Genomic DNA, 14508 nt, shown 5'->3' on the forward strand with positions numbered 1-14508 from the left:
GTTCTCAGCTTCTCCTTTGAAACAGCCTTCTCCTGTTTCAAAATGTTTTCCAGTCTTTTCTGTTTCTCATCCCTGCTTACGTTCCTTCTTCTCATCACTTTTATTCTTTAAATTGTTCTTTTTTTTTCCTGGTTTTAAACTATTTTACCATGGTGAGAACTATGACTTCTGTCTCCTGCTGAATTCCAAGAGGAGAAACCTGAGGTCCAAAGGTGGCTAATCATTTATTTGTGTGTGTGGAGAGATGAAGTCTTTTAGAAACACAATTAGCTGACTCCTACTGCTTTCCAAACTATTGTCAATTTCTCTTTTTACAGCTGTGGCTGCTCCTTAAACAACTATTCCCAAGCTTGCTTTCCCCTACCCTGTCTCACAGAAGCTTTTATCAGACCAAGTGAGCTAACTCCTTTTAATCTCCCCTTTCTTCAGTCAGTTTCTACCTGAGCAGGAAACGGTCACAGGCTCCCATCTCCACCCTCTCCACTCCAGTGGCAAAGGGCAGGCAGAGATGACATCTTCCAGTAGCCAAGACCTATGGAGCCATATGGACACCCCTCAGGAGAAAGGAGAGGAAAAAATATTCTTGAGGTTCTGGAGGAAGATATCAAAACCACTAGCTAAGATACAGGAAAGGTGATGCTGTCCTAAGTATCATACAATCTCACCAGCCAGCCCTCAGTTTTCCAGGCCCAGAGCCTTTGGTAGACCATGAGCAAAAATAACAATAATAATAAAAAAAAATAATAATTGTTGCCATGCAGACAGCTTGGTTGCTGTAGTATCACTTGGCACCAACATGAAGAACTGAGAAGAGGGGTGGAAAGAGAGAGAGAGAAAAGGAGTCTTGGTACCAAGTTTGTCTATTGAACAAATCTTTTTGCACTGGCTCACCTGCTACTGCATCCAGCAGCATTCATATTCAATGAACTCTGAGCACACAGTCCCAGAACAAGGAAAAAATCACCTATTTCTACTGGCATACTACAGTAGTTTTTGCTGTGAATGGCACACAGTGATTCTGTAGTGTGATAATCCACCTTAATTTTAGTTAGCACTGAAAGGGGAGGGGGGGGGTTATTATAGGCAATGCTTCCTAATTTTATGTGGGACTTAAATTACGCAGTGTAACGTGCCACCCTTTGTAGGGCATAGGGCATGAACGGTCACTTGGATAACCTGGGAAGAAAGGGGTCTGATTCTCATGTACTGTAGTCACACCCCAGTTACATTAGGTGTCAGCAGTGAGCGCACATTTGTTTAACAACCCAGTGTCAGGCAAAGAAGCAGGGGGTGGGGGAAGGAGAGCTCAATTCTTCCTGCTGTTTTACCTCAAGTAGATCACACAATTCAGCACTTAAGTGATAAGGACAACAAGGATCTGTTGTGTGCTTGCTGTTTGAGGTAATGATTTGGAAGATGGAAATGTATGACTAGAACATATAGAGGAATGCTCAGCAGCACAAACCTTCAAGTAGCAGAGTTGCACTATATGGAGTTACCGCTTTAAAACAAAACAAAGTGCTCCTATTTATAACTTCACTGATAAATGACTTTTTAAAAAGCCTTCTAAAGTCTCATGGTTCTTAACACTTGAAATTCAGCTACCCCATTGAATCTAGCTTTTCTAGATAAATTCTTCCTAATATTAGATGTCTAAAGCAATGTGTTATTAGAAGTGGGACTGTGTAACATATTTTGCTTTTTGCTCTAAATTGAGCTTTCTGAAATTTGTGCCTATTTAAATCAACTCTTCCAAACAATAGAAACAACATGGTTTGACTTTTTTCTTTGTGTGTGTGGTTAGTATGTTTATTATCTATTTAATTAGTCTTGTTAAATGAATGACTCATACAAATCTTTTTGGTATCATTGCTCACTGACTACTTTTGAAGAGGTTAAACAGATGTCTCACTCTTAAATGGTAGACCCCAGACCTAGTTACCCTGATGGTATATTTTTGAGCAGTCCATATGTGTTTTTAACAGCTGGTTTTATTTTGAGTGTAATATATGCATCTATGTGTATAAACATTGAAAAATAAAGGGAAATAGTTTTTTAATACAGTTAAATTATAAATATAAACCAGAAATTGGCAACATGGAGCAAAACTGTTATTTACTGTTATTGTGTAATTACCTTATTAGCTGGACAGTTTGTAGCTGCCTTCAGACTAGATCTAGGATACAATCTGCATCTTTTTTTTTTTTTTTTTTTTTTTTTTTTTACAGGGAGAATGTGTAGCCTGGCTGACATCTATATTTGGTGCAGGATGCATACTCCTCTGCACTAACACAGCACATCAGGAAGGAATTTCAAATGCTCCCAAGCAATTTAGTAACAAAAGTCCTGCTGACTACATGCATGGATGAGGGAAAACACTAATAATGTTTAATAAACTGTTCTTTTTCTCCTGCTGTTCATGAAGGCCAAACAACAGATTAATGAGCTATCTAATATCTTTGTTCTCCTGATAGAATTGAATGCACTGGGCCACAGTTTAATTGTGCTTTTTTTCTTCTTCTTTTTTTTTTTTTTTTTTCTTTTTTTTTCTGTTGACAGGCTTGTACCTGTGAGCTAACTGTTAAAACTGCTGCATTTCTGTATTCTACAGAGTATGGGTGTTTTGGACAACTCCTGGTGAGATACATATGTTGAGCTTCCCCTCTGGTGCTGTTGTAGAAAGCCTAGTTTCCTCAGAATCACATGGAGAGTGAAGGTGGTCTCTGCCATTTCTTCAGTAAACTTAAGAGGACACACAGGTTGCTCTCTCCCACATCCCAGGTGGAATGAGATGTGATTGTTTCATGTTTCACACATGGTAGTGTTTTTTTTTTTTGTTTAATCTTGTCACCCTATTCAACAGTTAACATTTTCCTTATTTATGTTTTGCCATTACATTGACATTTGAGAAGTCAAGTCACTCTTTTTTTTTTCAGTCTTTCCTGTAGCTGTTATTTTAAGGAAAGTTATAAATCCAGATTGTTTGTTATTTTTTTTTCTATTGGCTGTGACAGTAGAAATAAAATTAAGCTTTCAAAGAAAGATGATACTGAGTAATTAATGTGTTTGGATTTGGAGACATCTGTTCAGATGAGTTAGTTTAGAGATGCATCTGTTAATCAGTCACAGCTGCCAATGTCCTCAGAATTATTGCAGAGACCTGTGTTGCTTGTCCCCCACCCCCTCTGTGATGCCTAGTGAATAAAAATGTAATTGGTCCTTATTTGTCAGCATTCCTTTTTACCCTGTATATGAGTCAAGTAAAGAACAGCAAGACTGCCCTTTTATAAAAAATAAATAAATAAATAAAATGTTAGCAATAATGGTCTATTACACAAAATTTAGGAGCTGGACTTTTAAATGTAAAGGTTATAGAGCTTCCTTAAAATAAGCATGGAGGCTGAAGTGATATAATGTGGCTGTAAGCCCTAGTTAAATTTGGTGGATCTTTTCTATCATTGAGGACTTAGGTACTATTTTGACAAGTGCCAAGTACAAATAGTATGTATACTTTGTGGAAGTCAACTAGGGTCCAGTAAGAGGGTAACAAGGAAGAGAGTGCTGTGGGATGAAAGAGGAGCATGAAAAATTAATGACTAATGGATTGAAAAGTATCAGCTGTCACTGCTTTCCAGGTCTGTTTACCATATGGGTTGTTTTAAATGTTGTTCTTGGAAGAACATAAATAAAGATTGTGCTCATATACACAAAATTAGCTTAAACTGTTTGCAAGTTTCTTCATCTCTGATACACTCTGATTTTACACAGCAGATTGTTTTGCTTCCACGGAGACATTCAGTACATCAGGGATCAACCAGGATAACTTGTTTTTGGTCTTTTCTCTGCTTCATGTGACAGTGCTTTTCAAGTAGCTTTTTCTCAATGTGCTGCTTTTTCTGGGTGGCATGAAGCATCCGCTGCTTTTTCTGGGTGGCATGAAGCATCCTCGGGACTGGTGATAATCTAGCACGAGTAGAAGGGTTTTCATTAGGGTGATGAATAGGATGAGTGGAAAGATACAAGCTATAATGCTTAAATATGCTAATATGTTTTTAAATAAGATAAATCTGGGAAGTGTAAAACATTAGTTCATACATGGATGATGGTTCTTTCTCTACACTTTTTGCTGGGGGTTGTCTTTTACTCCTTGGGCACTCTTTCACTGTCATTTCCTAGTCCTTTACTGGGATTTCTGTGCCTTCTCTTCTTGTAGTATGCAAGTATGGCAAATAAATAAATAAATAAATAAAATAAAATAAAAATGGGGGAGCCACTGGGGTCACTGTTTTACACATGCCTTTTCTTAAGCTGGTGGACTCATCACTGACAGGGAAATGGCTTCTGCCCATACTTCAACCATTATCCACCTAAAATTAATCTCCTTTACCTGGGCTGGCTCTTCCTCTCCCTTACAAATAATAGTAACCCTGTTTTGGGTGTGGGGAGGTAATAGTCGTTTCCTGCCACCCCACACACCTCCCCTCCCCCCCGGTGTAGGGCACCTGCCCTTCCTCAGGAGTTCTGACAGCAGTCTGTGTGCCCTGAGGTACCTGTGGGCCAGGGCCTGCAGCTGCTGTGGTAATATGGGCGGGGTGGCGGGGTGTCCCTCTCCCACCAGTTCTGCTGAGGGGAGCAAGGCCACACCAGGCTGAGCTGCCCTTCACCTGGGCTATGGTCTGTGTCATAATCATACAGCCCTGCTGGTAGCATTGGGGTAACTTGTTCTCTTCCTTGCTCTGCCTTCTGGGCACTGGGGCGACATTTTCTGCCCAGCACCCTCTTGTCCTGTCTCTCTGGCCCTGAGTAACAGCTGAGGGTAATGTCTGCAAGTGCTTCCATTTCCTTCTGTTTTCTTGTAGCCTTCATAGCACGGGTCTCTCCAAGAAGCGCTTATTTCAGTGTTTTCCCTATACACATGTCAAAATTGTGATTAGGGTTTCCATTGCCACTAATAAGATACCATGTTGAAAGTGAAATGTTTTGTCATACTTATGTCTTCAAATCCTTTTTACATACAGTTGTTACAGATGGTACCTGGCATTTCCCACAGTATTCTCCTGAGGAAGCTGGCTGCTCAAGGCTTGAAAAAGTGTGCGCTTTGTTCATTTAAAAACTGTCTGGGTGGCTGGACCCAAAGAGCCATGGTGAATGGAGTTAAATCCATCTGGAAGCTGATCACTAGTGGTGTCCCCCAGGGCTCAGTACTGGGGACTGTTCTCTTCAGTATATTTGTCAATGATCTGGATGAGGATAGTTGAGTGCACCTTCAGTAAGTTTGCAGACACAAGAAGTTAGGTATGAGTGTTGATCTGCTTGAGGGTAGGAGAGCTCTACAGAGGGATTTGGTTAGACTGGACAGATGGGCCAAAGCCAACAGTATGAAGTTCAAGACTACGTGTCTGGTCCTGTATGGGGGGCACAACAAACCCATGCAATGCTACAGGTACTCTGGTACTCTATCTCATATCTGTCTGTTTCTATCTCATATGCTTTGCTTAAGCCAAATCAATAGAATATCCATGCATTTATTATTAGACATTTTGAATCATTTGACTCAGCTGTTGCCAAAATTGCTATGGTCAACTTTTTGAGTGGTGTTTTTTCCACAATTTTGGCTGTTAGTACTACAAAATATGCTTCCTCATTTAACCTGAGTGATAAAAATCTCTTATGCCGGGTTACTCTGAGATGATGGAATGACCCAACTTGTGCCATTAAAACCACTGTTCAAGTGTGCTTGTGAGATACTCAAGGACACACTTCAATATGGTACTAAAATTGGCTGGGAATTCCTCTTATGAGACTAATTAGAGGCCAGGTTACTTTTTCCAGTAAGTTTTTCCAGCAGTCAAGCCCTAATTGCTCTCAGTCTTCTCCACAGGTTGGAAAACCCAAACTCGCTGTCTTCTGGAATGTTATTTAGAAATCTTGCATATTTAATAATTTTTGTACAAGGGATCTTGTACATTCTAGTCAATTCAAAATAGGGCTTTCTATTCAGCTTCAATTGTTGAGTTTTCTTCATGACTATCCTTCAGTTTTTGAGTGGCTGTTAAATTTCAAACATTTTGTTCTGCCCACGTCCATTATATGAATGCTCACACGAGTCTCATGAATACCGATGTCATGCTTCTTTCACTGGAAGGTATTCCTGGGCCTCCTGCAGGAAATAGGAGAAATTTTAGAAAAGTACATTATATTTGCTTTCTTGATGGCAGATTGAGGATTCATGGTTCTGTTTTGGCACAAGGAATAGGTTCTATTTTGGGGATTATTCGTTTTGCCAAGCCTGTTTAGTTCAGCACAAATCACTACAACACACTTCAGATACCCTGTTCCAAATTCAAGTTCCGAAGAAAAAATCAGATGAAGATTTTAATTAGAGGGAGGAGACAGTGAACAAGCAAGCAAAGAAAAAGAAAAGATCTTGACATATCAGTTCAAATTCCCTGTAACTAAGTTTCTTCCAGTCCAAAATATTTTATATTTTTCTTCCATATCTTGGTTTCACTGCAGGTGTCTGTTCTAGTCTCCAATTAGCAAATTTAATTTAGATAAAAATTTGTGTGTTACTTTTAAACAAATGAAGCAAGCAGATACTTTGAGGAGAGTTACACATGTAGTTTGTTCGGTGGAATTGTGTTGCCTGAGTGACCTGCAAACCTAAACACTGATTATGCCTTCTCAGCTGTTCTGTGGAAGGAAACCTAGCAGCTGCTGTCTCATACTGTAGGCTACCTGTGGCATGCTCAGTGCTTCTGGTGATACAGTTGATATGCCAAACCAATACCATTAATACTATTAATTTCTTACACTGAGTTAAAAGTTTAAATGGATTGCAACCTTTAAACAAGCTCTTCCTAATGCTGATTTAGAACAAAATCAAAACTATAGAAACAATTTATGATTCAATTGAAAAGCAGATATAACAACATTAGGAAGGAATAAAACACATCTTAAGAATTCATATGGTGAGCTTAGATTCCTTCTTTGGTTGTTACAGTCACTATATATTTTAAAACTTTAGCTTAAAATTTCATGTCTGTTTTAGTTCAGCATCTGACTTATTATAAAGGTTTAAATGCTCTGAGTCAGTGGAAGAATTATGTTAAACAGATGTATTCAGTAATTAGCAAACAAGATTTTTTTTTTTTTTAACCTGTAGAATGTGAAAATTTAGATTGTATAGTTGCATGCTTTGAAACCTCAGAAAACCATATTTGTCTGTAGACCCTCAGTAGTAAAATTGTTTCTAGCTCTTTTAATTTAAGAAACTTTTTTTCTTTGGTTAGTCAGTGCCAGATGAGGTTCATGGTTGCTGCACTTGACACTTCAGATGGTGACAAAAAAGAACAGACAGCTTAATGCTACCAAACTAGGGGTGTGTCAAATCTCTCTCTCAAGAATGATAAACTCAATGGAGTTGTCTATTTTTAACCTCCTGTTCTTTCCTTTTGGCAGAGTAATCAGTGTTAGCTGAGCTCTTTCACTGAATGAATCCAAGAAGCCCTGTTTGTTGCTTTCTGAAATGAGCAGTGGACCTTGTAAGAGCATTTCCAAGACTGCTTTAATGTATGAAGTCCCATTTTGAAACACAATGTCAAATGAAGCCAGTTCGGGGCAGAAGCTTTCTACAACAACTGTCAGTTCGGTTGCTGTTCATGCCGGGAATGCCAGTATCGTTATAGCTGTACTTAAGGTAAGGCAGCAACTGCTAGCACTTTGTTAAATATTCTGCACAAATGAATAGTTAGTACAAAATGAGAAGGCAAGGTAATTTAGTTAATATCTGATAGAGATTCCTTGGACATAAACACTGTTTCTGTCCCCATTTTTTATTTTTAAATAGAATAAATCATTTGCCCAAAATATGTAGGCTCCTAGAGGCAAGTAATTCCTTTTTTTTTTTTTTTTTTTTTCATTTAAAAAGTAAGAGTGCCTTGAAAATGTGTTTATAAACATGTATTACTTCTTGAGGAGACTCAACTACAATAGTTGTAATTTTTAAGTAAGGCTGCTTGTTATGTAAAATTATTGCTACCAACTCTGTTAATGCAGATTGCATTTATCTGTTTTGGAGTGCTTGCTGGAAATAACTACTCATTATCAATTATAGTACTTTTTTATTTTTGAAAACTGTGAATTCATATTCACCCATGTACTTACAGAAGTCCTGATGTGTGTATATAATTTTACTTATGAGAACCTAAAGGCCTGTTTATGAGCTGGAATCTGTACCTTCATCTCACACAAAATTTTGGTACATGGCATAAAGCAAACCTGGAGTTCTATGTACTGCATCCAAGCTGAAGTTTTTTGGCAGTTTAATTATTCATTTTCCAGGCAACTTGGAAAGCACCCTAGCCTCAGCCACTGGAGTTTGTCTATAGTGCAGAATAAGGTGATAATGTGTTCAGGCTGTCACCAAATTCGGGTGATTATTCAGTATGGGGTTACTTCAGTTGTGCCAGTGGCAATGTTCCATCTTCAGTTCTGACCCCTTCTGGGAGACTCCATCTGCTGTCACAGGGCAGTGATTTTGTTTCAAAGATGCTTAAGTGTAGGATGAAGACACTAATTTTTCCTTGCTGTGGGTTCCTTGTGTCCTAGCTTTCAGTAGCAACACTGCTTCATTCCTGGTCACCATCCTCTATGACTTGTATTTCTCAGACTGTAGCAGTTCTGCAGCACAGGGAGGAAAGAATTAGTTATGCTTTGGGTTGCTGTCATGCATCCTTTCTTTGTATATCCTCCAGGACAATGTGAGAGATAGCTGTTTGGGTTCCTATTCCAACAGCTATTAATTGTCCCTGCTGCTTTGTGGAATCTCTGTATATAGATTTGTGTAATCTCTGTATTCAGGTATGTTGGATTTGTGTGCTAGAAATAAAATGTGGTATTAGAGTTACTATATCTGCAGAAAAATATTTGTTCCTTCCCAATCTGAGTTTCCTTAACTGCACAGTCTTCAGCTGAAAGCGGAGATGAGTTGGTGGTAAGTTTTTGATTCATTGTGATAATCTACTCTTCATAGGCAAAAGCAAAATCCCATCAGAGACTGGATAACTGGAGTCCATCATTTTGATAGCTGCTTCAAATAAAGCTAGGTTTATATTGTAACCTCTGTCTTTGTTCTACAACTGAGGACGTATATGTGTCCCTGTGATCCTCTTACAGAAAGTATGTGTGAACTGAGAGTCTGTGTGAGTAAATAAATAAAGAAAATCCTGTGTTTTCTGAAGCCCGTAATTTTAATTTATTACAGTGTGGAAAATGGGTGAAGCTTCAGCTGGCTGAATCAACACCAAATTTATTAGAAATTGGCAGCAATCAAGATGAAACTAAAAAACTACTACAAGATCACGAACTCCTCCTAACTAAACTTAAGGTAAGATCTGATAAGGCAACACAAAAGTATATTGAATCGTTATGTTTCAGATTCAGTTGACATAGTTGCTCGGGCCTCCTGTTGTGATGTGTTTGTTAGGTAACTCCACATAGAAAAAATATTTCAACAGTTGTCAGTATAGTAGATTGATCTTAGGTCTCTGCATTGAAAAAAATATGATCAATGATAATTAATATTCTGACAACAGAAGTAAAGGTGCACTGTTTTTTCTGCTTTATGCATTACTGTCAAGTGAAAAATTCCTGCAGTCTTCAGTAACTGCTAAATATAAAATAATGTCATTATTATTATTATTGCTCCAACAGTGTGAAAAGTTTGGTTGTGTTTGCAACTTACTAGAAATTAATCAAGCTCTTCACAAGTGTGAAGTGGATATTCCAGGCACATTTTTATTGAATATTAATTGCTGTAAATTATGGTAAGAATGGTACTGTAACATTGAGTATTGCTTGTCTTGAGATAGGAAAATTTTAGCTAAGTAACAGAACTGAAATTAAATTTTAACAGTCTTGAGAGCAGGATATAACAATTACATTTGGACACAGTGACATGCTTGCATGAAAAAGCTGATGTATCTTAAATATGAATGCTTGATATGGAGAAGAATTTAAGTCTTACAAGAAGGAAATACATTTTCCTGATTTAAAAAGGCAGATTGCTTTTATATGTGTAGACAAATTCATTTAAATTCTTAGAGCTATGCACAGTAAATTATCTGTAGACAAATAAATTCCTCTAAAATTTTTGATCTGTGTGCAGTGATTTATCTAACTGGGTTCTATCTATTTTATTTATTAACTTATTTATTGAGATTAGATAAAAAAATCAGAGCTGACTGAGTAAACATGATCTGGATAGGTGTTCACTTGATTTAATATTAGTGACCACAGTCACATCTAAAACATATGTAAGGTAATTTAATATGGTATACAGAGAATGTAATATAATATAGTGTATAGTATAGAATTTGAACAACATGAATAGCATTAAAAAACAAAGAGTGGTTCTGCTGTCTTTACTTGTGGAAGTGTCTCATCTTTATTGCCATCAGTGTTAGACTTCGGCATTTTTGGAACAAAATGCTGTATCCTGTTTGAACAATTCAGAATTAGCTGAGGTCTTTACACACCAACAACATGAAGCTGAATATTGTCTTCTAATACTCAAAAATTGTAAAATGTGGAAAAAGAAAATATAATTCAATAAAAATCTTTAAAAGAAAAACAGATGTTCAAATAACATTTTACTGATGAGTCAAACCTTAAAACTTTATATATTCATATTAAATATTGTTTGCTGAGGGGAAAAACTACTGTAAATATTGTTCTAAGAGATCTTGTGGTGTTACTGAAACTTATAAGGACATGAACAATGACAGTAAACAATAGAATCCTCCCTCTGGACTTCAACTTGAAATTACTGTATTATAGAAAACAGAAAACTTTTTTTTTTTTTTTTCCCTAAAGTATGTTTTGATTGGTCCCTAGATGCATCCCCAAGTTATACTTTTTTTCTATTTTGTTTTTTAATCTTTAAACTAAAGTTAAGTTTTGGATGTTTCTTTTCATTACAATTTGCTTAAATACTGAGAATCAAATAATTCAAAAGCATTTCATGCTCTCTGATGCTAATTTGGATGTTTGACTAGTATAATCTTTCTATTCCAGTTAGTTTAGATGCATGGAGCCTTAAGTTCATTTTTAATTTAGCAGCACTTACTTTTCCTACTCACATCAAGAAGTAGGATAATAAAAAAAATCACAGATATTTTAGTTAATATTAATTAAAGTACTAACATTTTTCACTCCCATTTTTGAATCCTTATGACTGGCTGTTTGAACCCAGATGACCCATCTTTATATGGGTTTGAAAAGCATGGTAGATTGGATCAGAAAGGGTATTGTGCATAAACTGTTAAAGAATCCTAATTGGTAAAAACCTAATAAACACAACAAAACAACAACAACAAAAACTCGTGATTTCATATTTTATACCTGTTATCCTATCAAAATTCAGGATTGATTATTGAACATTCTACAAAAAGATTAAACGTAAAATGAGTGTTTTTCTCAGTAATTTAAGAGCTGCAGTAAAACAAAACTACAATGTCATTATAATTCTTACTGACTGTGCATTATCAGAGATAACTCTTTCTGTCTTACAATAATCTGTTAACTCTTGCCAGTACTTATTGAGCCATGAGTTACTAAATCCACTCATCAAAAGTTTCATAAGAATGATTCTTAGTCTTAGAAGTATTGACAACTTTTTCCCCTGAACATTTGTTCATGATTTATGCATAAGTTATGTGAAGAAGGATAAAGAGGTCTTCAAAATCTATGAACATAAAGTTTTGATTTATGAAAGGATAAAAAAGAATTTAGAAATGTTAGTAGGAAAGAGGTTAAAAAGATGACACAAAATTGTAGTTGTCAGATGACACATTTTGATGTAGTCCAGTAATTCTGTTTGGTCTTTTACCTTTAGTGAGAAACACAATTTTATGAAACTTAACAATAAAGAATTATGCATAAACAAGGCTTTAGCTGCAATCTTATCCAATGTAGCTTTTAATGCTTTCCTTTGGACTACAAGTTGTTACAGTAATTCACTGTCTTGTTCCAGCTGACTCTATCAATGTGGTCTACAGCAGTTTGTAACTTTTGCTCTTAATTAAATCTTGTAATTCGGAATGTGTTATAAATAGTCTAAAAAAGATAAAGTTAAGGTCTTGTGCTCAGGTACAGCTAGCCTTACTACATTTTCATATAGTAAATCATAAATATCTTGTTAAAACAGCATGTTTATGAAAATGGAAGGTTTCCAAGAAATAACTCATGAATATCTTCCAAAAAGTTTTAGTTAAAAATAGTAAATTTATTGCACTTACTATTATATTGATTATGATTAGAATTGCATAAAATATTAAACTTAATTGAATATGAAAAGTTGGTAGGGAACTTATTAGCTTCTTTGCTTTTTATGATCCTTAGACTTTTTAAAAATATATTAGAAAGTTACAGTATAGCAAGAGTGGAAAAAAGTTTTTTCTACCGTACTTCATTAAAAAGAAGGATGCAATCCTATTTTTGAATTCTGGAGCTGGAAATAGTTTACAGTGTAAACTATGTTAAAAAACAACAACAACAACAAAAAAAAAACTATAAAAATGGTGTAATTAAAAATGTCTCCACTTAGATCCTCAGGAAATAGTTGCAATTCTATAAGTTGTGCAATTTTTCAGTCACTGGAATTTAAAGTACAACACTGAGTCATCTTTGATTTTTTTTTTCTTTCAGTTTCTCTTTTATGTTGTATTAAAAAAGATTGTGAAATGATCTGGATTTTGATCATCCTTGTGATTTTTAGTTTTATTAGTCTCATCCAAATATACAAGTATTGGAAGCTATAATCAAAATATTCTGTCCAAATTCTTTTGTGAGCTTTAAAAGTTGAGCTTTTGCAGGTATAAGGAAGGACAAAATTTGGCATGGTAGTCTGTAATCAGTTTATAGTAAGCCTGATGGTACAGGAAAAGGAATATAATCCAGCTTGCCATTACAGGGAACTGTTATTGACTCAGCAATGCCAACATGTTAAATAAATAAGAAAATAAGTAACCAATTCGACATACAGGCATGGAGAATGGGGTACATTGAACTATGTTAGGAGAAGATCTGATGACTGAGAAGTAATTTCTGGAAAATTTATTTTCTGCTTTTGATTATCAGAATTATTGCTATAAAAATTGTGTGTGCCTTAGGATATTAGGAATTAAAAAACACCATATATACAAAATAGTATACTTTGGGAGAAAGTACTCAGCTACACTCATTACTGATTTAAACTTCTTCCATTTAATTTGGGAGTGGAAACACTCTACTTTTCATGAAAAGTAAAATAAAACTTTTCAAAAGGTCCACATTTCAAATGCTTATGGATTAGGAAAGACATATATTGCTAATAATGTGAAAGAAAAAATGCTGAGCAGGACATATGTACATGGTCTTTACAGTATCTACTTAAAGTTTCTTCATGTTCTACAGATCTCATTTTACTTGTGTGATGAGGATGTCCTTTAGAGTGGAATTATTCTGTTCTGCTAAATTGTCATATTGACTAGTAGTGTCCCAGAAGGTTAATGAAACTTGTTTAGCCACAGACATCTAAAAGATAAACTATAGTTCAGTTGCCTTATTTTGTTCATTGATGCCTAATTGATCAGGAAAACCTATATATACTCATCCTTTTCCCTTCTTTTTAGACAAACTTTTTTTTTGTGTGTGTGTGTGTGTGTGGACATAAATTTACTGTTTGTATGTGTTAAAGAACTGAAATAAAATGTCTCTTATGAACAAGGTTAAGAATAATCATAAATGTTTTTAGATTTGGAACCAGAGCCTTTTCTTTGTGATTTGACCATTCAGTATTGTCATCTAATACATTCTGATTTAAAACTGGTATGTTCTATTGTTTTTTGGTAAATTAGACCATATCAGAAAAAGCAGTTTTGTAGGAAACATCAACTTCTGTATACCTCATTTTTGACAGTTTCAAAAATGTGAGCAGAATCAACCCCCCCAAAAGCTTGGGAGACCAAAATTCTGGGGGTAAAATAATATCAATTACAATCCATATACCTACTTTTTTTCCATTCTCCATAATTCAGTTGTTTCTAACAGAAGCTCTACCGGGAGCTTCTCAGCTGTCTCAGTGGATGCCGTCTCAGTGTTTAAATCTCTCAATACTAATATTTTCTGGATCATTAAAAAAGTGTGTGCACATGTATTGCCATGCTTTTGGCTATGACAATGTTAAAATCCCCAATAAAACAAACAGCAGCATTCTTGATTTGTCTCCAAAGTTCTGTTTTTTATTATGAAGCAGACTTGCAGAAGTGCTACAAAACAGAAACAAATCAATTCTATAAACTTTAGCATCATCTCAGGGAGGAGGTTAGTTTACAACACAGCGAATATTGTAACTTAAAATTTGCAGTAAGAATCTGAAGCTAGGCTTCTTTATATGATTTTGACCTTTTGTACTATCTGATGCATTAAAAGGACTGCCTGAAATTACTGTTTCTAGGACGCAGGCAC

At 35.8% G+C, this 14508-nt stretch overlaps 1 protein-coding gene across 1 annotated transcript in view; it reads left to right on the plus strand.

The window, feature by feature from the left end:
• Window positions 1-7597: 7597 nt before the first annotated feature.
• Window positions 7598-14508, plus strand: part of CCDC141 (coiled-coil domain containing 141) — a gene marked incomplete at its 5' end in the record, with an annotated part of 79655 nt that continues 72744 nt past the window's right edge. The window contains 2 exon segments of the mRNA XM_084289357.1: window positions 7598-7699; window positions 9266-9388. Coding sequence (XP_084145483.1) covers window positions 7598-7699; window positions 9266-9388 — 225 coding nt within the window.

This window comes from Netta rufina, assembly GCF_964035555.1.
Source record: "Netta rufina genome assembly, chromosome: 6".
In the NCBI taxonomy this organism is placed as follows: Eukaryota; Metazoa; Chordata; class Aves; order Anseriformes; family Anatidae; genus Netta; species Netta rufina.